The sequence below is a fragment of the Aedes albopictus genome, chromosome 3 (genome assembly GCF_035046485.1).
Source record: "Aedes albopictus strain Foshan chromosome 3, AalbF5, whole genome shotgun sequence".
Taxonomy (NCBI): domain Eukaryota; kingdom Metazoa; phylum Arthropoda; class Insecta; order Diptera; family Culicidae; genus Aedes; species Aedes albopictus.
In genome coordinates, this window is record NC_085138.1 from 279,752,410 (window position 1) to 279,777,281 (window position 24,872).

Genomic DNA, 24,872 nt, shown 5'->3' on the forward strand with positions numbered 1-24,872 from the left:
AAGAAAAATGGAGAAACAGAGAGAAATATACTTTTAGATGCATGTAGATATCTCTAGTAAACTATGACGTCATCTGACTGTAATTTTTTATTCTTTTTGAGTAGTTGTCCTCTCTTCAACTTAATGTAAATGCATTGCATGTATACGGATCAGAATAAAACGATAGTATAAAAGTTGTGCTAAAACAGAGCTTGAAAAAATGACCGGATGTTGAGAACCTACATCGAAGATTTTTTTTGGAACTAAACCATAGACTTCCAGTTTTTTCGTGAAATCATGTTTATTTTATTGGAACTTGACTGTTGACAACAATTTTTAATGAAGATTACAATTATGAGACACCTTGGGTGTTAACGGGTTAAGAGATAACACCAGATTTCTAGCTTGAAATTCTTCTACGGAAGTTTTGCAGAACGGAATCGATAGCGCAAGAAATTTAACTTGAAATTTCTGTGAGATTGTTGATGTGAATTCTTTTTAAATTTCTCTTGACCACAATGATTAGAATCTTTTTGTATCTTCCATATTTTCTCGATAACCGTTATCATACCTAATTTTAATTCAAAACAATGTACGCGGAAGTTTCGAAAGTTTGCTTGCTGGCAGTTAATGATTTGGCGCAAACAGCAAACAGACAGTGGCAAGTTTGCGTTTGCTTTGTGTCAACTGTCGTCGATTCGTTTAGGGTAAAAGGGTATAATACGCCCCACCGGGGCAAAACGCCCCCCCCTTCATTTTCTAGCGATTCAAGCGCTTTTTGCATGCGGGATCGGTTGGAAATCTTAAATATTGATGATTAATTACCATTAAGCTGGTCCGTTAGTTGATTGGTATAGAAAAGCAATAAAAATATCAAAAAGTCTGAAATCGAGGATTTTAGCGTAATATTTTACCTCTTGCAAGCTGGCTTCATTGTAAACAAAGCTACAGTGTATCAAACAATTGTCCGTACAGCTAATTTTTTGTCAAAATAATTTTGCATTCAAATGTTTATAACTTTTTTATACGTCAAAAAAAACGCTGAAATTTCGATCAATCATGAATCATATATTAGTGCTCCATTGGTGAAATTTTGAGCGAGATCGAATGAGTTTTCTAAAAGTTATAGAACTTTTAGTAAAACTTATAAGATTTTTGAACACATTTTTAAAACATTATATCTCAATATGTACTCGATGAAACTTTTTTATTTATTTTTTTGTGTCGCAGCTCAAACCTAAGGCTTTCATATGCAGCTTCGTTTGAGGCTTTATATTCACTACAAAAAATATGAAAAATTTGCTTATGTAGTTGACGATATTTAAAAAATTACTATATTTTGCACATATAATCTGCCAAACGTTTTCCACCAATAAAAATGCATCATCTGAACAAAAAATGCATAGGACCTACTCTTCATATGTAGTTTAGCAGGTCCTGTATAATAATATTACATTAAGAGAGTTTAAAAAAGTTGAAAACACTTGGCACTTTTATTGATCAAAAAATGATGAATTTCCAAATAATACTCTGAACATATACAGATTTTTCATATTTTTTGAAGTGAATATAAAACCTCAAACAAAGCTGCATATGAAAGCCTTAGGTATAAGCTGTAACACAAAAAAGATTGAAAAAGTTTCATCTAGTACATATTGTGATATAATGTTTTAAAAATGTGTTCAAAAATCTTATAAGTTTTACTAAAAGTTCTATAACTTTCAGAAACCTGATTCGATCTCGCTCAAAATTTTACCAGTGGAGCTTCAATATATGGTTTATGATTTGTCAAAATTTCAGCGTTTTCGATTGACGTATAAAAATTTTATAAACAATTGAATGAAAAATTATTTTGACCAATAAATTGCTGTACGGACAATTGTTTGATATACTGTAGTTCTGTTCGCTCATATTATTTTGCAACTTATATGCAGTTAAACACTTGTTAAAAGGCCCTCCTAGGATAAGCATGTGGTAGAATTTTCCCCTGGTACAGTTTTATCACGGGGCTGGACGTTTTTCTTTTGATGGGGCGTATTACCCCGTTTGTTTTGATAAGGTAAATTTTGGAACGTTTTCGGAAAACGTTTCAAAGCTTCCATAGCCGCCCCTCCAGAGGTAAAGTTCTCATGCAACACTTCACTGACTTTAGAAACAACGATTTGCAGTGGACAATAGATGGAATAACGCGCCAATTTTAGATATATTGCCATTTCTGCTTAGGTGGGCATATTATACCTGTTTACCCTATGTGTGGTGGGAGAAGCTTTTTTTTCGGCACTACCACGTATTGGCTTTCGGTTATTCTTTCGATTTTTTACCCTTCGTTCGAAGACTGAAGTCGCAGCGAGTGATGTGAACTAAGGACACTGTATGCCAAAGACACGAAATCTGATGATTGTTGCTGTTGATGATGATTGTCGCATCATGACGATGATGCTGTCGAGCAATGCTTTTAAAGTGCGTTTGACAGGTCTCCTGCTCAATTGGAATGACATTGACAGCAAATTTGGAATTCCAATTATAACATTTCGTGTCTTTGCATATAGTGTCTTTAGTGTGAACGAGTGAACACTCAATATGGTTTGATGGGCATTCTTAGTCTTTTTGATGCTACTACCAAAGGCAAACACAGAAAACTAGCTGAAATGGTTGAATCATCCGGTGAAATTGCATTGCGCTCGCGCTGTATATGACAAGCGAGGTTTTTTTGGTAGTGTTGTACTTTTTACAACGGCGCGTGTCCTGAACGGTTGCTAAATGAACTGGTTTCCGGACAAGTATTCGAGAAGAGGCCAGGGGTGTTTTTTATCACTAATCACAATCATCATGTTGTATTCCGACGGTCTCCATTGAATTTAGCCTACCCTGCTACAACAAACCATCAGGTAGATCATTCCCTTCCGGTTTAACTCTGCAGCCATATGGAACCCTTGCGCTGATGATGGGTACAAAATCATCATCATCACACTCAAATTCCAATTGTGGAATTTTATTATGAACACATTTTCAGTTAAAGCGTCTATAGAACAATGAATTAAAACAAACGATGTTAATCTTTAAAGTATAAAGATTCACATTTTTTTTGAAGAATTATTATTTTATGAAATTAAACGTCGCATTCACATTTGCAACACCCAAGAATGCTATAGTTCATCATATACACATCACAGTTTTTAAAACTTTGAAAATTCCGGACTACCTTCAGGCATTTCCAAATTTGATCATTTTTTACCGCATACTGTAGTGCATACTGGAGAACCTGTTCTTTAATTGTTGTTTGTTCAAACACAGCACAAAATCACACAAACGAAGCCAAAGCATAATGATCGGATTTTTCAATGTCATACCATACAGGACAGCATTCCAGTCCGAAAATAAACTGCACTCAATTGGCGCGGAATGTGACACTAAGTAATGCGATTAGGCAGGTGCGATAAGACGGAGCCAGGCGACAATCCTCGAGCAAGGAAGTTGATAATTAGCCGAATGGAAGCTCAAACTGCGCTCGTCAATATATCAACTTCTTTATTAGGGGTGATTTAATCTTTGACAAATTACATTAGACTAGTTTCGGTTCAACGCCAATTTCATCGAGATACTGGTTTCCTTGGTGGGCGATTACATACAGCAAATGTTTTCGATGGCTTCCGTGCAGTTGTGGGATCCATGGTTCACCAGTTTGACGTTTAGTTCATGGAGCTGGGAAACGGTGCTGTTCAGATTGGAGCACTCCCAGTGATTTCCGTCCAAGTAGAGCGTTTGCAACCGTGGAAAAGAGTTCTGTATTTCACACATACTGATATAGGATAGGCGGTTGTTGGACAGGAACAAATCCTGAAGAACGTTGAACTGCCACCGACTGGCATCCAGGATGGACAACTGATTGTGGTTCAGCATGAGCACTGTTAAACGTGGTAAGTGTAGCATATCTCCGAAGGACGTCGTAATCGTTCGGATGCGATTATTGAAGAGTTTTAGGGTGGCTAAGTCTTTTGCTGGGTCCAAAATGGAGAAGTCAATTGTCTCCAGATAATTGTTGCTGAGATCCAGATCACGTAGTTTGTATAGGCCTTTTAGGAAATCGATGCTCTGAAGGCGATTATGTTTCATGTTAAGAGACTTCAAGTTGTACATCGCTGAAGGATCTACGATGAGCTCGGAGAGATAATTGTACGACACGTCCAGGCTGATAAGATGTTCCCACAGGAAGAATGACATCAGTGAAACGTTTTGCATTTCGATGTTCTGCGTGTTGGTAAGCTTTTCCGAAACATCCTTTGTGATCATCGTGATGATAGTTGAATCGTCTGGCAATGGGTGACTTCCGAAAGCAATATCAGGATGATCTGGGAATTCCCATTCCGACACATCAGTGTACTCCGTGATGATAATATTGGTGATTTCACAAACTTTTTGCCGCGCAGTTGAACAGTTAAACTGCATCGGGGATGCTGATGTTGCGGTAACAACAGCAACTATCCTGTTTTATACAATAGATTCCTGATCAGTTACACTTTTCACAACACTCTTCGCGTATTCACTCACCAGAATAAGGAACTCGCGGGGATCATCCTGGATGTCGTATGTCCGTCCATTGGAAAAGTTACAACTAGAATGAAGATTTCGACTTGCACTGGCTTGCCAAATAGATTCACGTCTCAGTGGATCTAATTTGCTAATACAATGAATCAGCGCACGCGACATACTCTTGATTACAATTTGCCACGTTGTCACTTACAGCAACGCGGTGACAGTGCGGTGCACTTCTGAAGGAAATCTCAATTGGCATTAATCTGGCCAATTGACCTGCAAAGTATGCCTATCGCAGATTCAGCACATTTCCTCCATCTTAGTCATTGATGCCACGCTCTTTAACTCCAATTGCTTCCTGTACCTGGAGTAGAAAATCTCAAGAATCGAACGTTCAAATTTTACGCCTTTAGCTATCGCCATATATGGGAGGCAGCATAATCACCGTCATCACCGCCGACGACGACAACGACCAGCAGAGCCGTTTTGCTGCGCAAAAGGGAAGTGATCGAAGAATATGATAAATTAATAGCGGTCAGTTCCTTTTTTGGAATGAAGGCGTTATCGCACGCGTTTCAGAGTGCGGTTGTTGGTTGGTTGTATGTAAAACCGGTCGTTGGTAGCTGGTAAGAATACGCGCACAAAGCGGTTACTTGCCGTTGTTTCAATTGCCAGTTGGCCTAATGCAAAACTAGATTTTTATGCATGATTTCCAGTCGTGTGCCATTGAATCTTATTAAGATTAATGCATCAGCTGAAACTCAGTATATCACTAACTGTATAGTTTTTATTAGGAGACTAAAGTCTCCTAATAAAAACTAACAACCAATGCCAGTTACTCTAAGCTTATGAGTCACAATTGAACATTTTCAGCCAAAAACACGAAAAAAATTGATGTTTTGACTCGATATTTTTCAGGCAGCGTTCATTTATTACGTAACCCTTAAATTTTTGTATGGAGTGTAACTCTTGGCCGTACTCCCCTCCCCCTATAGCGTTACGTAATTTGTGAACGGCACCTGAGATTTTATTCTAAACTTATTTCCTTAGGCAGCGCCCATTTATTACGTAACGCTAAAATCGGCATTTTTTTTACTCCCCCTCCCCCCACCGTAACACTTTTTTATATAAAAATCCTAAAACTTTTCAATGGGCCGTAGCACTTGGCCGTAGGTACTCCCCCTCCCCATAGAGCAATACGTAATTTGACGACGGTGCCTTACCTAACTTTTGAGAAATTATGGTAAATAAACAATATTCTTTCAAACAATTGTAACTTGAAAACGGTTGGTTGGATTGACATGATGTTTAAGGATATTTAAAGGACTTTGAAAAATACACTGAGAGTAATACTCATCGTGGATCTATGATAGATGTCATATACTTATTTTCCATTTTCCAACAATCTTACCCTTCGATTTGTTTCGTATTTTTCTGTTGAATGTTCACTTCCTGCCTCAGAATTAGTCAAGTAGCATTGGATTGCCTGGTCATAGGTTTTTGACGATTTTTCCTCGAATTATTACCTACTTTTGATTGAGTTTTAAAACAAGCATGCGAAAACAGTTTTTTTGCAACTTCTCATCGTAATAGGCCATTTTACCTCACGCAAATCTGACAGGAAAAGGCCTACTTTCCCACACCAAATCAACAGTGCTGTAATGGTTCATTACAGCACTGATTTGCGTTGCGTAATGAACCATTACAGCACTGTTTTCAGTTTTGATCAACTTATTGATGCTTTCTGGACGCAGGTTTGAAAAATTTTAACAACTGTACAGTATAACCTGCTATGATCAGACTTCCTTAATCATGGCTATGAACATCAGTGTGCAGTCTGATGAAAAAGTTTAGTTAAAAACTATCCTCAAGTGGTAATTTATGAAGGTGCAAAAAACGTTGTACGCAACTCGGTGCAGAACTCGATTTTTACAGCACTCGTCGTAATTATCCAACTCGGCAAGCCTCGTTGGATAAATGTACGACTCGTGCTGTAAAAATCTTCATTCTGCACCTTGTTGCGTAAACTACTATTGATCGCAGGTGTTATTAGAAAAGTATCTTAAATTCGTTGCAATCCAGATCACATTATGTATTCAAAGCATGATTCAGCAGAAAGTTTTCAACTAAGATGGCCGTAACAGTAGAATGTTTCTGCAAATCTGAGCGTGTGTTCTCCAGGAGGAGCGGCTCACAACAGCATCTGATACCCATGTTAGGGGCGGCTGATTAACGCCCGAGTGCCAGGGAAGCACTTTAATCTCAACTGTGCACTATGGTCCTTCAGAAAGAAGGGGGTTGGTGTCAGGCCCTACGAGCCAGCCGTAAAAAACCATTGTAACGGAAAATCAGCAACAGAATAATACGAACCGAGAGTCTCGGACCAAGGATGGAAGAAAATCACTTCTAGTGACAAATGATACAGGATACGAACAATCCAAGATTGCCTTTGCTTTTGCAGTAGCATGATGCCGACACACTCGCACCGTGCTTGTATCATGGGATCACAGGCAATCAAAGCTTTTGATGCACGCTTTATCATGGGATCACACGTTATCAGATCATGTTACAAGTCGCGATAAATTTTATTCATCACGATTCAAACCTTGATTCACACCATTTATGGACCAATAAACAGAATTCATGATTGAAAACAATACATTCATTGGCATATCTTGATATTAGAGCAACAAGAATGCACAAAATGTGAATGATTTTCGATATTCATCATTTCGACTCCATGATAACGATCGCATCATGGCCGCACATGCCTCGCGATTCAATTTTCGCGGAGCGTGGTTTGTTATAATGCTTGACGACAAGGTTCTATCGTTGTTGCTATGATCGCGCGATGCGCTTCAACCGCGACACATTCAGGATCTTATCATGATCACTAGATTTCCATCCTTGACCGAGACCAACGGCAACGACCCCAGCGAACAAAAAGGACTTGCGATTGGAAACTCGGTACGTGGAACTGCCGATCTCTCAACTTCATTGGGAGCACCCGCATACTCGCCGATCTGCTGAAGGACCGCGGGTTCGGCATCGTAGCGCTACAGGAAGTGTGTTGGACAGGATCCATGGTGCGAACGTTTAGAGATAATCATACCATCTACCAGAGCTGCGGCAACACACGCGAGCAGGGAACAGCTTTCATCGTGATGGGTGACATGCAGAGCCGCGTAATCGGTTGGTGGCCGATCGACGAAAGAATGTGCAGGTTGAGGATCAAGGGCCGATTCTTCAACTTTAGCATGATAAACGTGCACAGCCCACAATAACGCATAATACGCGCAACTCGAACGCGAGTAGGACCGCTGTCCAGGCCACGACGTCAAGATCATTATAGGTGATTTAAACGCTATAAGGTAGGCCAGGAGGAGGAATTCAGACCTACAATTGGAAAATTCAGCGCCTACCAGCAGACGAACGAAAACGATTTACAACTCATTGATATCACCGCCTTCAAAAACATGGCTATACGTAGCACCTGGATGCTGGAATACCAACACAGCCTCCCTTAACGTTACACCTGAGATCACCACAGCAGACGGAATCTCAAATCGACCACGTTCTGATTGACGGACGGCACTTCTCCGACATTATCGACGTCAGGACCTATCGTGGCGCCAACATCGACTCCAACCACTATCTGGTGATGGTCAAACTGCGCCAACAACGTACGGTACCGGCGACCGCCACGGTACAACCTACCCGAGCAAAGTCCAACAACAAAATTACAGCAAATCGAAAACATGACGAAAGCAACAAATTGATATCACATTTTGATATCATTTTATCTTTACTTTATTTGATTTCAAATTTTGCTTTCGGTTTGCTGTCATTTTGAATTAATGTAAATATTTAGTGTTACAATAGTTTTTAAATCTTTTAGTAAACTATGTGAAGTTATTCTAGGGATATACCATTAGTGCAATTGTATTATTGCATTTAGGATTTGATATCAACCGAAAAACTCTACATTCAACGATTTTTCATTTTTCTTGCGCTGATAATAAAAACAGTTATCAATTTGCTATCATCGATAGCAGGAATGGTTTTCAATTTGCTGTCACAGGAACATTTTTCTGCTCTCATTTTTTATGTTTTAACCGTTAAAACGACCAAATCGACAACAACCTGAGTTATCAAAATTTGCAATATCACAACATCGAAATTAGTTTTCAATTTGCTATCAAACTTTGCTCGGGTAGAGCTACTAAAACAACCAGATGTCACCTCAGCATACGTGCAGAATCTCGAGATCGCGTTGTCAGACGAGGGCGAGCTCGATAAGGACCCTTCAGAAGACTGCTGAAGTACAGTGAAAGCAGCCATCAACGACGCAGCCGAGAGCACCATCGGGTACGTAGAACGGAATCGACGGAAGGAATGGTTCGATGAAGAGTGCAGAACGGTTTTAGAGGAGAAGAGCGCAACGTGGACTGTAATGATGCAGCAAGGGACCCGACAGAAGGTGGAGCGTTACAAACAGAAGCGGAAACAGCAGACCCGCCTCTTCTGGGAGAAAAAGCGCCGCCTGGAAGAAGCGAAGTGCGAAGAAATGGAACTGCTGTGCCGTTCCCAAGAAACACGAAAGTTATATCAGAAGCTCAACGCATCCTGCAACGGCTTCGTGCCGCGAGACGAAATGTGCAGGGATAAAGACGGAGGCCTCTTGACGGACGGGCGTGAGGTGATTTAAAGGTGGAAGCAGCACTTCGATCAGCACCTGAATGGTGTGGAGAACTTAGGCACGTGAGACCACGTAAACGGAGGGAACGACGACACTAGTGCAACGGAGGACGGAAATGTACCAACTCCCACGCAGAGGGAAGTTAAGGATGCCATTCATCAACTCAAAACCAAGAATGGTATCGCAGCTGATCTCATCAAGATGGGCCCAGAAATGTTGGCCACCTGTCTGCACTGGCTGATAGTAAGGATCTGGGAAATCGAACAGCTACCGGAGGAGTGGAAGCGGAAGGAAGGGGTAATCTGCCCCATTCACAAGAAAGGCGACCATTTGGAATGTGAGAACTTCAGAGCGATCACTATTTTGAATGCTGGCTACAAAGTTCTCTGCCAGATCATCTTCTGTCGTCTGTCACCTAAAACCAATAAGTTCGTGGGAAGTTATCAAGCCGGCTTCATCGACGGCCGGTCAACAACGAACGAGATCTGCTCCAGAATCTTCCAGAAATGCCGTGAATACCAGGTCCCAACGCATCACCTGTTGATCGACTTCAAGGCGGCATACGACAGTATCGACCGCGCAGAGCTATGGAGAATCATGGACGAAAACGGCTTTCCTGGGAAGCTGACTGGACTGATTAAAGCAACGATGGAAGGTGTGCAAAACTGCGTAAGGGTTTCGGGTGAACTACCCGAGCAAAGCCTGATAGCAAATTGAAAACAAATTTTGATGTTGTGATATTGCAAATTATGATAACTCAGGTTGTTGTCGTTTTGGTCGTTTTAACGGTTAAAACATCAAAAATGAAAGCAGAAAAATGTTCCCGTAACAACAAGTTGAAAACAATTCCTGCTATCAGTGATAGCAAATTGATAACTGTTTTGCTATCAATACAAAAAAAAAGGAAAAATCGTTAAATATGTTTTTTTTTTTTCGATTGATATGAAAGCCTAAACGTCGTGAGATAATTATACTAATGGTATATTCTTAGAATTATTATACAAGGTTGCCTAGAAGTTTTGAAACAACTTAAAAACTTTTTTTATAATAGTTTGAAGTGACAGCAAAACGAAATCTAAATTTGAAATCAAATTGAGCCCAGACAAATTGATATCAAAATGTGATATCAATTTGCTGCTAAATACAAATCGAGTTTTCGATTTGCTATCATTTTGTTGTTAGACTCTGCTCGGGTATCCAGTTCATTCGAATCTCGACGGTGACTACGACAAGGTGATGGATTTTCCTGTCTACTATTTAACATTCCCGTTGAAGGTGTGATGTGACGAGCCGGGCTCAACAGCCGGGGAACGATTTTTACAAAATCCGGTCAATTTGTGTGCTTTGCGGACGACATGGACATTATCGCCAGATCATTTGGAACGGTGGCAGAGCTGTACACCCGCCTGAAACGCGAAGCAGCAAAGGTCGGACTGGTGGTGAATGCCTCAAAAACAAAGTACATGCTGGTAGACGGATCCGAACACGACCGGATCCGTCTGAGTAGTAATGTCATGATAGACGGGGAGGAGATACTTTCGAGGTGGTGGAGGAATTCGTCTACCTCGGATCCTTACTGACGGCTGACAACAACGTGAACCGTGAAATTCGGAGGTGCATCATCAGCGGTCGCGCCTACTACGGGCTCCAGAAGAAACTGCGGTCGAAAAAGATTCATCCACGCACCAAATGCACCATGTACAAAACGTTAATAAGACCGGTGGTCCTCTACGGACACGAGACATTAACCATGCTCGAGAAGGACCTGCTAGCACTCGGAGTTTTCGAGCGACGCGCGCTAAGGACGATTTTCGGCGGTGTGCAGGAGAACGCTGTGTGGCGGAGAAGGATGAACCACGAGCTCGCTGGCGCTGCACTTTACGGCGAACCCAGCATCCACAAGGTGGCCAAAGCCGGAAGGATACGGGGGGCATGTTTCAAGAATGCCGGACAACAACCCTGCAAAGCTGCTGTTTGCAACTGATCCGGTTGGCACAAGAAAGCGTGGAGCGCCGAGAGGTAGAGCGTGACCTGGCGAGCATTGGGTGCGACCGAGGATGGAGAGCAGCAGCCACAAACCAAGTATTGTGGCGTACTATTGTTGATTATGTCTTAAATGTGATGTTGAACAAATAAATGTAATGTAAATATCTCCTTATTCGAAGTTGATAACCAACATTTTACGCCTACATTTTTAGTAAAATTGCTGAAGTTTGCCGCTCTACTTGAAAGGTTTCTAATTTTCGGAAAGTTTCATCCTTCGTCGAACTAATGGAATTTCAGTGGGCAAAACCAAGACGATTTACATAGCTGAATCCTTAAATCCTACTTTCAAATTTCCTTCTTCGAATTTGAAAATAATTATATTTAGTAGTTACATTTTCTTGAAATTATCCAAAAATATGATTGTTAATGTTATTTATTCACGATTTCATATTATAAATTTTCAACTGGAAGTTGAATGGAAATGTAATAAAATTAGTTGTGTGTCCAAACATTAAAAAAATCTAAAAAATACAGTGAAAATAAGAATGCTTTGTTACAGTTACCTACAAAATAGACAGAAATTGTAGATTTTAATGCACTCAGGAAAATTGCCTCATACTTAATGGCAAATATCCATGTGCCAAACCACATCCAAAGTATATGCAATCAATACCCGATTACGCAGGCAAATCAGCACATAAATAGTATGTGCTCTAAATTGTATGAGTCGCTGCTGTATGGTGCCTCATCAAAAGTATGAGTCGCACTAATGGAAAACATTTGTTTACCCCCATTGCAAAAATCCATGTCCCGGACACATAGAAGGAATGAAGATTTTTTTCACAGTGTGCAATTCCAAAATTTCGAATCTTATTTTAAAAAATGCAAACATGGGGGGCGAAAATATGTTTCGAAAGCTTAAAGTGGCGATTGCTCCGACTAGTTTGGGAACCATTGATCTAGATCAACCAGACCCATTTGTGTTGTTATTTTTCAGTGTTGTAGTGAAGATGAACACTTGAAAATCTCAGTCAAAGATTTTCACAGCAGCAAGTGTTTGAATTGTTATGAACTGTATTTTTATGATAATTTGTTAATTGATCGCACATTTTCTTATAAAAACAATAGTTTTAAAATCACAACTTCATATCTCATTATCAAAAAAAATCCCAAGGGGCAAAGGACTGCAAAAAAATATACGACTTGTAATTTTACCAAATAATCAAAAAATGTGTGGAATATTTTCAGCAGACTCGATGTAACATTTTTCAACTATGTACTTGTAATGCTTGTGTTATACAAACCACTTTTCACCACCATGAGTATAATGTTCTTATTCTGGGTCTTACCTGGAAATAAAGAATAAAAGTATGCATTAAAAAATATGCGCTTTAGTGTATGTTAGGTTAATTTGTCTTTATCAATCGTACCATTTATTAGTGTCATGAATATTTTTACATTTGTTTAGTAATGGTGCAAATAAGTTATTGTTTCCAATTCTGTACTATTACTTAAAAAAGTAACGTTAAACAATTTGCAATATTTAAAACAAAAAAAATCATATTCCTGTAAACACCAGCTGACTCTGAGTTCTAATCTAAATTTTCGAAACATTATTCCATCTGGAAACGAAGAGTTTATTGCTCCGTCGTAAATTTCAACAACATCTAGGTCAATGCGCGCACGGTGCGATGCAATCATGCATACGTAAACTCTCCCTCCTGGACTCTCACAGCAGCCAGTTTTCCGCCAGCTAATTCCAGACTGACTCGTTCATATTACATCTGTTACCGCCGACTGGATGCTTTGCGTTCCTAGAGCAATTGGCTGGAATTCGTTGCATTTGTTCTATTCCCGGCTCCGGCTATTCGTTGGCCAACAAATGGGATTTGTTTTAAAGTTTTGCTGAAATGGCCGACGGGAAATTCATGGGCTGGTTTGTGATAGCGCGGTGAGCACCACTACTCCAATTAGATTTGCTGTTGTAGGCAAACCGACCGAGCCCCAACATATTGCAAAATTGTTATCTATGGGAGGCCAGCCGCATTCATTCGGTAGCAACTTGGCAATGTGCAAAACAGTTCTCGTTGTCGTCGTTGTCGTTCTTTGTGGGCAATCTGCATTTTGTGTGCAATTTTATGCTCAATGCCATCAGGCGTTGTAGGTTGGCGAGCAAGTGAGCGAAATAATAATTTAACTTTCCTGCGGACGCAATTGTGGATTGAAGCTTTTATTTCTGTGCCACCAACATCCAAACGGTTGCAAATCTGACAAGCAATCAATTTTATCGTATTTTAACCACAATGAATAGCAGCAGCGATGGCTGCAATAAAAAAGCTAATTGCATTCTTTGTGCGTGGCATTTATGCACATTCCTTTGATATTGCTGAACACCAGAAATGTGTGTTCGAGATGGGCATTGCTTTTGTAATCGAAAGTTAAGTTCCATCAGGAAAAATGGAACACGAAACGAATTTTGTCAGAAAGTTTGGAAAATGGAATAGAGTTCTAAAATAAAATAGTTACAGGGCGATTAGGGACATGATGGACACCCTAAGCTAAGCAAATGAGTACGTTAGGCCAGTATAACAGAGAATTTAGCATATTATCAGTTGGCTTACAACTTTAGCTTGTTTCCTACGTATTTTAATCATTTAGGGTGCCTGTACCAGTTATCGCACTACCTAAGGAAAACTATTTTTACAAAAATAAGAAGAAGACTGACGAATGCAAACGATATGTCAAATGATTGATTACACAGCGTAACAAAAAATAACTTTTTGTCTGTCTCAAGAGCAAGCTTATGCGTCTCCGAAGGATTTTGGGCCGCTGAATCCGAATCCGGGCTCAGATTTGCTCTAACACGTCACAATTTTGAGCTATACCTCAATTTATAGGGCAAAAAATGCGATGTTTGGCTTTTTTGACTGCAAGCCATTAAGCTTGGAAATATTTTTTTTAAGCAATCAAAAGGTTAATTGGTCAATTAACATCTAAATTAACGACTCATGCGAAATATTTCGTTTACCAAATCGAATTTGATAGTTTTGAGCGATTTATAATAAGTACGATATTTCCCATACAAGTCATCCTCCAAAAGTTGCATGCAAGTTTTCATACTAACATTAAATGCTATATGGACCCTCGAATCAGAGGTACTATAGCCATAACTGGTACACTGAGCCTACAGCAAGTAGAATGTCTGTTGTGAAGAAATAATGAAGTATGCTATGCGCGTACATCCATTCGTAATTGCCAGTGTTCATGTCGCCCCAAATCGACTACAACATTGAAATGACTATTTTGAGTGAATTCTGATCAAAAATTAAATACTTCATCCATTGCTAAATTTACGTATACAGATAAGGTATTAGTTTACTTGTTTTTATGGTGGACACACTCGTAATACCTTATCTGATATTTTGGAGAAATACAAACGGTACTTTTGAAAAATAGAACAATGACATGTTCCTTTATTTTTATTCATTAAAAGTTTAACATGAAAGTCAACGGTGTCGGCATAAACAGGAGTGTCCTTTTCGCTCCGGGTGTCCATTATGCCCCGATCTCTCGTGATCAGTTCTTGTTTGACATTCGAGGTAAATTTTGACGTAACGAAACTGAGAGCTTCCTCCGCCAATGATCATTTTGCATGCGTATATGGTATGGAAGGCACGAAGATACTCTATGCCCAAGACAGTCAAGGAAATATCCGAAAAGTTATTGAACCGACCGGGAATCCTACCCGTCACCCCCAGCATGGTATTGCTGGATACCCACACCTTCACAGCTGTGGCTGTATTGGCCCTATACTTCTAGAGAATCCAATACTTCTATATCTGAAGAAATTCGCGCAGTAACCTCCACACGGATTCCCATAGGAATCTCTAGGTGAGTTATATCAGGAATATCTGCGCAAATTAATGGGAGAATTCCCACGTTACAACTGTAAGAATTTCTACAGGAATCTCTGTAGAAATTCCTATGTGGTTTTTGCAAGAATTGCTGATAGTATTCCTGCAAAAAAATCTAGAGAAATTAAGATAGAGGTTTTTGCAGACATTGGAAGGAATTTCTGAAAAAAATGGTGATGCGATAATAGAAGTGATTTCGTAATGATTCTTGATGGAATATCTGGAGGAATTTCTGAAATAATCTCCGGAGGAATTTCTGAAGCAATCTCTGAAGAAACTTGTGCAGAGAAATCTTCAGACTAAAAATGCTAAAAGGAATTTTTGAAAAGTATTCTGAAGAAATCCTGCAGAAAACTCTGGAGGAAATCCCCGAAGATTTTTGTAAAGACATTTCTGAAGGAATATCCTGTTAAAACCCCTGAAGAAATTTTTGAAGTGTTTTTTGGAAGAAAATCTGAATAACATCCTCCTGAAAATCCCTCTGGAAGAAATTCCAGATTTTTTCAAATTTCTGGAGAAATTCTGGAAAGAATTTCAAGAAAAACAAAACCCTTAGGAGGAATTTCTGAAGGATTTTCTTGTAGGAATTTCGGGGAATAAACCCGTGATAGAATATCGAGAGCACTTTTTGAAAAAAAAATCTGATAAAGTCCCTGATGTAATTTATGCAGGAATCCTTGTGTTGCGGCGGAAATCAGTCATTCTACGCTTTCGCAAATATAAAAGTAGATATATGCTGTTAGCCTCACTGTAGGTATGTAATTAAAAGAAAAACGGTCAGTGCTATTTCAGTAGTAGGTAATAGCATCAAGTGATCACTAATCAGGTGCGTAATCCCAGTAAATTTGTGAAAATTTATAATGAATTTGAATCAGATCCGGGCTGAACCAAAGCCGATAATAATTGTTGCCTGGTCGGGGATTTATTATTGAAGAATTGTAAGTATTTAAGGAAGTTTTAATGGCAATCGATGAAATAAACCAAACTATTTTAGTTTTAGCTGATACAAGCAACCACCAGTGTATCAGTAGGTCGGCTCCAGAGGCACGTTCTCCACCAGTGTGCTCCATCTACTCAAAGAAGTCTTGTACAACTTTCTTTTGCCAATACCTTGAAAGATTTTCTTAAGGAAACCCTAAGAAATTTCTCAAAATTATTCTGTGATAAACTGTGGTGAAATTCCAAAAGAGTCCCTGGAAAAAGTTTCTGAATAAATCCCTGGAGAAGTTGATGAACTGTTACTGAGAGAGCCCCTGAAGGATCCTCAGTGATTTTTTTTTAAATCCCTGAAGAAAGTTCTAAAAGCAATCCCAGCAGGCTCTGAAAATTATAGGTATTCTATATTCATGCGGCATTTTCCTAGTACATACATTCAATTTTTGAGTTTATTAGTCTTATATCCAAGAGTATAGTACAATAAATCTGTACATTTTTGACCTCATTTGCTTTTGATTTTTATTTATTTCAATGGCCTTCGATTTACCAAAAAAAATACTTGGTGGAATTTCGTAAATGATTCTCAAATACTGAATTACTTTGCAGAATTCCTGGAAGAATAAATGGACGAATGTATGGAGGAACCTTTGCATAAATTCCTGGCGATTTTCTGGCACTCCAGAACGAATCTTTGAAGAAATTATTGTATAAATCTCAGGAGAAATTTTCAAAGGGATCTACGGGGGAATTCCAGCCTAGATTCCAGCAATATTTTCTGGAGATTTATCTGCAGGAATCTTTGGAGGAAAATTTGCAAGAATCTCTGGATCAATTTCGGCCAAAAAATTTGTGTTCGAGAAAGAACACTTGAAAAAATCCTTGCAGGGATTCCACAGAAATTTCTATACGTCTGATGACAGTTTGAAATGGCAGTTTGAAATAATCGCGGGATAAATTCCCCTAACAACTTCCTGAATTTCTAAAGTAGTTCAAAGAATCCGAGATTTTTTTTCTGTTTCTGGAGGTATTCTGGAAGGAATTTCAACGAAAAAAATCCCAAAGGAAATTTGGATGAATTTTGGAGAGAAGTTTCGATGGAATCCTTGAATTTTTTTCCCGAAATCATTGAATTTCCACAGGAAATCCCGAATAAATTACAGAAAGAATTTCAAGAAAAAAAATTAAGCAATCTTTGAATAAATTTCTTGAAGAATTTCGGAGAAAAACTGTGGATAAATTCCAAAAGGGTCCCTGATAAAATCCTGAAGGAAATTCTAGACAAAAAAATCCCTGGTGAAATTGATGAACCATTCCTGAGAGAACCACTGAAGGATCCCTAGTACATACATACATTTATTTGTTCAACATCATTAAGACAAGACATAATCAACAATAGTACACCACAATACTCGGTTTGTGGCTACCGCTCTCCATCCTCGGTCGCGCCCAATGCTCGCCAAGTCACGCTCCACCTGGTCCGCCCACCGTGCTCTCTGCGCTCCACGCCTTCTTGTGCCAACCGGATCAGTTGCAAACACCAGCTTTGCAGGGTTGTTGTCCGGCATTCTTGCAACACGCCCTGCCCACCGTATCCTTCCGGCTTTGGCCACCTTCTGGATGCTGGGTTCGCCGTAAAGTGCAGCGAGCTCGTGGTTCATCCTTCTCCGTCACACACCGTTCTCCTGCACACCGCCGAAGATCGTTCGTAGCACGCGTCGTTCGAAAACTCCGAGTGCTTGTAGGTCCTCCTCGAGCATGGTCCATGTCTCGTGCCCGTAGAGGATCACCGGCTTATTAGCGTATTGTACATGGTGCATTTGGTGCGTGGGTGAATCTTTTTCGACCGCAGTTTCTTCTGGAGCCCGTAGTAGGCCCGACTTCCACTGATGATGCGCCTCCGAATTTCACGGCTCACGTTGTTGTCAGCCGTCAGTACGGATCCGAGGTAGACAAATTCCTCCACCACCTCGAAGGTATCCCCGGCTATCGTAACATTACTACCCAGACGGATCCGGTCGTGTTCGGTTCCGTCTACCAGCATGTACTTTGTTTTTGAGGTATTCACCACCAGTCCGATCTTTGCTGTTCGCGTTTCAGGCGGGTGTACAGCTCTGCTACCGTTCCAAATGTTCTGGCAATAATGTCCATGTCGTCCGCAAAGCACACAAATTGTCCGGATTTTGTGAAAATCGTTCCCCGGTGTTGAGCCCGGCTCGTCGCATCACACCTTCCAGAGCGATGTTGAAGAGTAGGCATGAGAGTCCATCACCTTGTCGCAGTCCCCGGCGAGATTCGAATGAACTAGATAGTTCACCCGAAACCCTTACGCAGTTTTGCACACCGTCCATCGTAGCTTTAATCAGTCTAGTCAGCTTCCCAGGAAAGCCGTTTTCGTCCATGATTCTCCACAGCTCTGCGCGGTCGATACTGTCGTATGCCGCTTTCAAGTCGATGAACAGGTGATGCGTTGGGACCTGGTATTCACGGCATTTCTGGAGGATTTGCCGTACGGTAAAGATCTGGTCCGTTGTCGACCGGCCGTCGATGAAGCCAGCCTGATAACTTCCCACAAACTCATTCGTTTTAGGTGACAGACGACGGAAGATGATCTGGGATAGCACTTTGTAGGCAGCATTCAAAATAGTGATCGCCCTGAAGTTCTCGCATTCCAAATGGTCGCCTTTGTAAGGATCTTTAGTGGAGTTTCTAAAAAACAATATAAACAATCCTAGGAGGTATTTATAAAGCAATCCCTGGAGGTTAAATGCATTCTATATCCATGCGGCATTTAACTTGTATATATTAGGTTTTATATTCAAGAGTAAAGGACATCAAATCTATAAAGTTTTAACCTCCTTCTCCATTGCTTTTTACAGTAATTACAGTATTATTGGCCAAAAAAAAGCTACAAGCTTAACTTGTGATCAGTACAGCCGTTTCAAAAAAGGTGAATATTCGCTTTTCCTCAGCTTCATACAACTTCTACAAAAGATTTTGAGAGAACTGAACCTTGTCTTTAAAGCTGGTAGATATTCTTGATAATTTAGGTATAAAGAGCTAAAGGCCTCCCTTTATGGATTTGGTTATATACGATGATTGCTGAAGTTAGACTTGATTTAAGGATACCTTTTGGATTACCTTTGATTATAAAACATCAAGAAAATATACGTGACTGCCCGAGTAAGACACTCAGCAAAGATGGTACTGGTTATAGATAGTAGAGTAAACATAGATCCGCGGACACCGCTGACTAAAATGTTTCAATCGTGTAAGTAGTAATTTTCAAGAGTGCGACGTTTGAATATGACGTCATGCGCTCCATTGATGTTGTCCAAATCGTGACGTCATGCTCGTTTGGATACAGATTTTGACAGTTCGTTTGGATACAACGGATTCATCAACACGGATCTATGTTTACTCTACTATCTATAGTACTGGTATACAATTACAAGCAGTAGGTATACAAGCTGTACTAAAAACATGTTCTCATGCATTGTCGATGTCCCAGATGGTAACGATGGAATGGAAACAATGATGATACATCTTGTTACGTAATCGCTTCTGCAAGATGCAGTCACACCCCACGGAAGAGTAAATGATATCGAACAATGTGCATCCCGACTACAAAATTATATCAAATTTGTATCATATTGTATTATGATGTTATAAGATTTTTCTCTAACTTATTATGTTATAAACTAGCTGCAGGATGATGTTAAAATAACTAAAATTGTAACAAAAAGTACACTAGTCTAATCAAGATTATATCTTATTTTGTTATAACCATATCAAAACTATAACAACATGTGATATGAATTTCAGCCTCTGGATTACTGGTTTCTATCATAATTTGATATAATTTTCTTACATTATTTCCCTAATATCGAAGATTCAAAACTAAATTATAATACAATGAGTTATGAAACAACATTTATTACATAATGTGATATAATTGAGTTATAGTATTTTGAAAACACCAAGGATGTTGAACATGATTATATCACAATGAGTTATAAATATCATGATTTGTTAGGATTATGTTATATTTTTGTTACAATTTTCTAGTCGGGATTCTTTTTCTTATAAGTAAACAAACTCACACGCACCTCGAGAATCACCAGCTCCAAAGCCACAGACGAAGTTTTTTCCCGGTAATCAGCTTTTGTTTTGCTTTTCAATATGCTTAGCTGCTTAGTGCTTATCTGTTATGGCTGGCCGGCTGTGGTAACTATGGCATTAGAACAAGATGCGGGCTTTCAACTCCCCAGCGAAAACAGGGAAGCAATGCACGCACAAAAAATATAAACAAACCAACAAGCAACGGAGCACATTGGCCCCAAAATTTGGAACAGCTGTTTCGTATCAAAATCGGAACCATTAAATAGGTTTTTATAGCCGGCGCGGGAGTGCGTGTGTTTGAGCAAGGCTACCCGACTAGATGGACATTACAAAATTATAACAAGCTGTGTTATTTTGTTACAATAAATTTTTATAACAAGGGTTGTTATAAAACATGTACCGTTAGTAGTTAAAATAACAAAAATTCTAACAAATTTCACACTGAAAATAACAAAAATGTAATAACTTGTGTTATGATCATAACAAAAATATTACAAAGCTTGTTCCATGAAATATGATAGAATTTAACAAAATTATAACAAATTGTGTTATAATTCCTTTGACACCTATAAGGGTAAAAACTAATTTTTATACTCATTTTTTGGGTAAATATTTTTAAGTGTGTCATTCTATTTTTAGAAAAAGGAAGTAACATAAAAAAAAACAGTTTCAAGAACGTTATAAAATGTTCGGATCCGAACGGGATTTGAACCAAGACGCCTTCCATCGGTAGAAATCTGGCGCCTCTACCAACGAGGCCATCACGGCTCTTGGAGAGGGTATGGTAATAGAAGCTTTACTGGTTCTATATATTGCAAGTTTCGTCATTCAAATCCTTGTATGTCAGACGTACACGCGAGGGGTAGTATGACGTCACATTGGACTTGTTGACACATAAAAGACTTGATTTGTCGTGAGAGATTTTGTTTTAATCGATCACAATTATATCATATGCAGATATGATAACAACTTTAGATATAATTTAGTTATGTTCAAAATTTTATTTTATTTTAAGCAGTGAAATTAAATCCATCACATTAGCGGTCATCCATTAAGTATATTGTCACGTTTGGAGGAGGTAGGGAGGGTTGAAAACTTTCAATTTTAGCGTTGCGTACTTAATCCTTCAGGACGCGCGCCGGTGGAAAAAGTACAACACCAGAAAACCTCGCTCGTCGTATACGGTGCAGTTTCAGGATCAAACTGGCGCGAGTAAATGGTTAATGGATATGGATGGATGCTCCCTAAGGTCGAAGTATAATAGGCAGAATAAACAAATTCCATGATTATTTGGCACAAAGCCAATTGGTTTCCTTACCATTTTTTCTCTAATATGAATGGTTTCCGAGTTACAGTTTTTCAAGAACATTCATGTCAAAACATGAATACTTCTCAAAAGTTACTCTGGAAACCAAACGATCTTTTCTCACGCCTCAACATTTATACAATTGTTATGCTGAATAGGGTATATGTACCATTCCTTGGCCTAATTTGCAAGCCGCCTTGACAATTTTGACCATAACTCATGAATTAATAGCACTAGAAATAATATGTTGACGCTATTACACACTCTAGGCAATGCATGTTTCACCAATTGGAAGTAAACTTACGTAAATATTCAAAAATTTACTTAATTAAGCTGAACAGATTCGATGCGATGGTATGCAACGTTGGTTTATGGTACAAAAATTGGCCTATTAGTGGATACAACGTTGGCCTATTGCTTTCCATGCACTTGGACCACTAATTATCTTATTTTTTCGATATTTCTGCTGAAGTATTATCTCTGTTTGTTCACCAATCTTACTTTTATATTATGTTTTCGGAGCCAAATTTTCAAAAAACTATAAATAAATCACTTTAACTAAAGTTCTTTCTTAATTTAGTAACGAAAACAACGCAACCCTATTATTGTGTTATATTTTTACAATCATCGCACACAAAATCTTTCTTCCTGTTCGTTCTTTTTTGTTCTTACGCAGGAAGTGTTGTTGACGTATTTTTATCGCTGTTTTTGACGTCACTTTACTGATGGGCCAAGATTTGGGTACATAGTGAAAAAAATGTCCTCAATATTCGGCCCACATACAATTTGTAAAATAGTTATTATTCGTTGAAAACAAATACACAAGTTCAAAATAGCGTCTTTGACCGTCGCATCAAATGTTCAGTTATTGAGAAGTCAATTCGAAATGTTCCAGAATCATGCCATTGATGATCATGTGTATAGACTACCCACTAAGCCGAAGAATCATTGCGTATACAAAAGCTAAACAAAGTGACATTTTCATTCAATTTTAATACTTCAAAGTGCTAAAATTGAAACGAAATGTTACAGTTCTTTGGCGCATAGCTTTTCCGATATCCAGATATGCGTGTTTGTTTGAGTTTTTGGTTTTGATTGAGAAAGGCCGAACGAGGGGACTATGCCAACGAAGCATCCCGATACCCTACGTTAGCTAAGTTTCGCCCGAAACTGAGATATTGAAGTTTTGTCGTATACCGATTTCGCGCAGATTCGCTATATAGTGGTTTCACTTTTACACGACTTTCTCTACGCGGCTTTCCCACAGTTTTGAAGTTACGCGTAGCTCATTAGAGAAGATTTTTCTTTCCTGTTAGCCTTTTTTCCGCCGGTCCTTCAATTTCTACTAAAGAACACTCTTTTCTCTCGAGTGGCCAAAATTACAAAAAATATCAAACTTGTTTGCGTCAATACAAAAAATCTAGCAAATTTTGAAATTATTTTGTTACAAAAATCATAGCAAATATTATAATAAATCTGTTACGAATTCATGTTATAGGCAATTATTTTAATACGCATAACAAATTTTGTTACATACCTGTTTGAATAAATAATACAAGTTTTGTTATAGTTTTGTTTCTTAAATAATAACAAATTTTGTTACAATTTTGTTATGGTCATTGAAATATGAGAATCCTTACAACAAAATTATATCAAATTATGTTATTTCTAACAACGGTTGTTATAATTTTGTTAGTATCTTGTTAGGTGCTTCTGGTCGGGTAAGGCATACGGACCGAGTTAGATCCGTGCATACGCAGAAAGCAAACTCTTTCCAAACACAAACGCTGCATTATCGCTGGTTGATCTGGCTTCTCTCGATTTGGCCCACATTCAGTTTTGAACCCGGGTAAAAGTGAATAATAAAATAGAAACAACTCCTGTCTCAACGTCATAGTCATTACAAACGTTACTAAGGATTGTTACTAAAGATAGACGAATTGAAGACATGCCAAACAATAGACGCACATTTTTTTTATATATACACACTTATTTCAGAGTCACTTGTTCGGCTGTTCTATTTTCGGTAAAAGTTCGGATTACCGAAGTTCAGCACAGTTTACCGAAGTTCGGCTATTTTTTACCGAACGTTCGGTAAACATTACCGATGATCCAGTAGATTTTACCGAACTTTCGGTAATTTTTTGACGAACTTCGGTAATATGTTGCTGAACATTCGGTAATCTGAACTTTTACCGGAAATAGGACAGCTGAATACGGTACTTTATTTTAAGTGTGTATGATTTGCGAGAATCTTGTTTTTTTTTCAAGAAAATCAACAAATATAACTCTCTTATTTGAACTTATCCGATTAATTGGATTGTACAAATTAATCGGATAAGTTCAAATAAGTGATAGATTATAATCCAATCAGTAATACCTTTCTTATAAGATTTCAACATCAACTGATTAACAACAAAGCTCATAAGTCTTCATGCAATCTTATTATGTTGTCTCTTCCTAATCGAAAACTCCACATTGCATCGAAACCCACAATGGGAGTGAATTCACGCTCTATCCCCGAACACTCCCTTCAAAGTCCACCCAAATGCTTCTGGAAACGAGAAGGTCGACTATGCTCTTAACCTTTTTGGCGGGCTTACGAGCTCCCTTATAGTTCTGAAATCTACTGGGCGCGGCGGTTTCTGGTGGTGTTGCTGAAACTATTGCACACCCAATCTCCCACCGCGAGAGATGGTGATGATGACGATGATGATGGTGATGCAATGCCATGCTTTATGGTACGATTTCGTGCGGATGGTGTATCGTAAATTCTATCACACCCCTTTTCCGGATGGGTTTCTGTGTGCAAGAGATGCCGTGATCGAGCATCCATCGTGCCCCCTCTCTGGGTAGGTGCAGTTTAGCAACTGTGCGCTGTGGCTGAGTGCATCGCATGCAATAAAACTCTGCAGCACCGATAGATAGGACGGTAGTCAGCTTGTTGTGATTGGGGTATGGTATGTAGGATAAACTCATGGGACCTCATTAAAAGCTTGTTATAAACTTTCGCCTCATTCGTAATAGCTTTAGAAATTTATGGTTCATAGTTGGTAATGGTCTCTGAAAAATGACTAATATGTGGCGTGGGCATAAAATAACTTTGATACATCCTTTAATTTGATTTTTTTAAATAAATCTACGAGGAATTTCCAAAGGAGTCACTGAAAGAATTTCTTTAAGAATCTGTGGGAGTTTTTTTCAGGAACTCGTGAATATCATATTAGCGATATTCACGAGTTCCTGAAAAAAACTCCCACAGATTCTTAAAGAAATTCTTTCAGTGACTCCTTTGGAGATTCCTCGCAAATTTATTTTTAAAAATCACCCAGGAAATCCTAAAGAAATTCACTCAGAAATTCTTTCTCAAAATCTTTTACGGGCTCCTTTAGACTTTACA

At 38.9% G+C, this 24,872-nt stretch overlaps 3 protein-coding genes across 5 annotated transcripts in view; all 3 read right to left on the reverse strand.

Annotated features, from left to right (window-relative positions):
• LOC109401644 (focal adhesion kinase 1) overlaps positions 1-24,872 on the reverse strand; it is a 371,816-nt gene that overhangs the window by 176,428 nt on the left and 170,516 nt on the right. The gene's annotated exons all lie outside the window — the stretch shown is intronic.
• The window catches only part of LOC109403392 (putative 115 kDa protein in type-1 retrotransposable element R1DM), a 236,354-nt gene that overhangs the window by 84,940 nt on the left and 126,542 nt on the right, over positions 1-24,872 (reverse strand). The gene's annotated exons all lie outside the window — the stretch shown is intronic.
• On the reverse strand, positions 3,491-5,444 carry LOC109420303 (oligodendrocyte-myelin glycoprotein). The gene is made up of 2 exons (XM_029857471.2): positions 4,528-5,444; positions 3,491-4,462 (listed from the first exon to the last, which is right to left on the reverse strand). The coding sequence occupies exons 1-2, from the start codon at positions 4,575-4,577 to the stop codon at positions 3,601-3,603; spliced, it is 912 nt and encodes a 303-aa protein (XP_029713331.2). The 5' UTR covers positions 4,578-5,444; the 3' UTR covers positions 3,491-3,600.

Coding starts and splice junctions, on each gene's coding strand:
- LOC109420303 (XM_029857471.2), bottom strand. CDS start 4,577: ATGGACGGACATACGACATCCAGGATGATCCCCGCGAGTTCCTTATTC. Junction 4,463..4,527: donor CCCGCGAGTTCCTTATTCTG/GTGAGTGAATAC, acceptor TGTATAAAACAG/GATAGTTGCTGTTGTTACCG.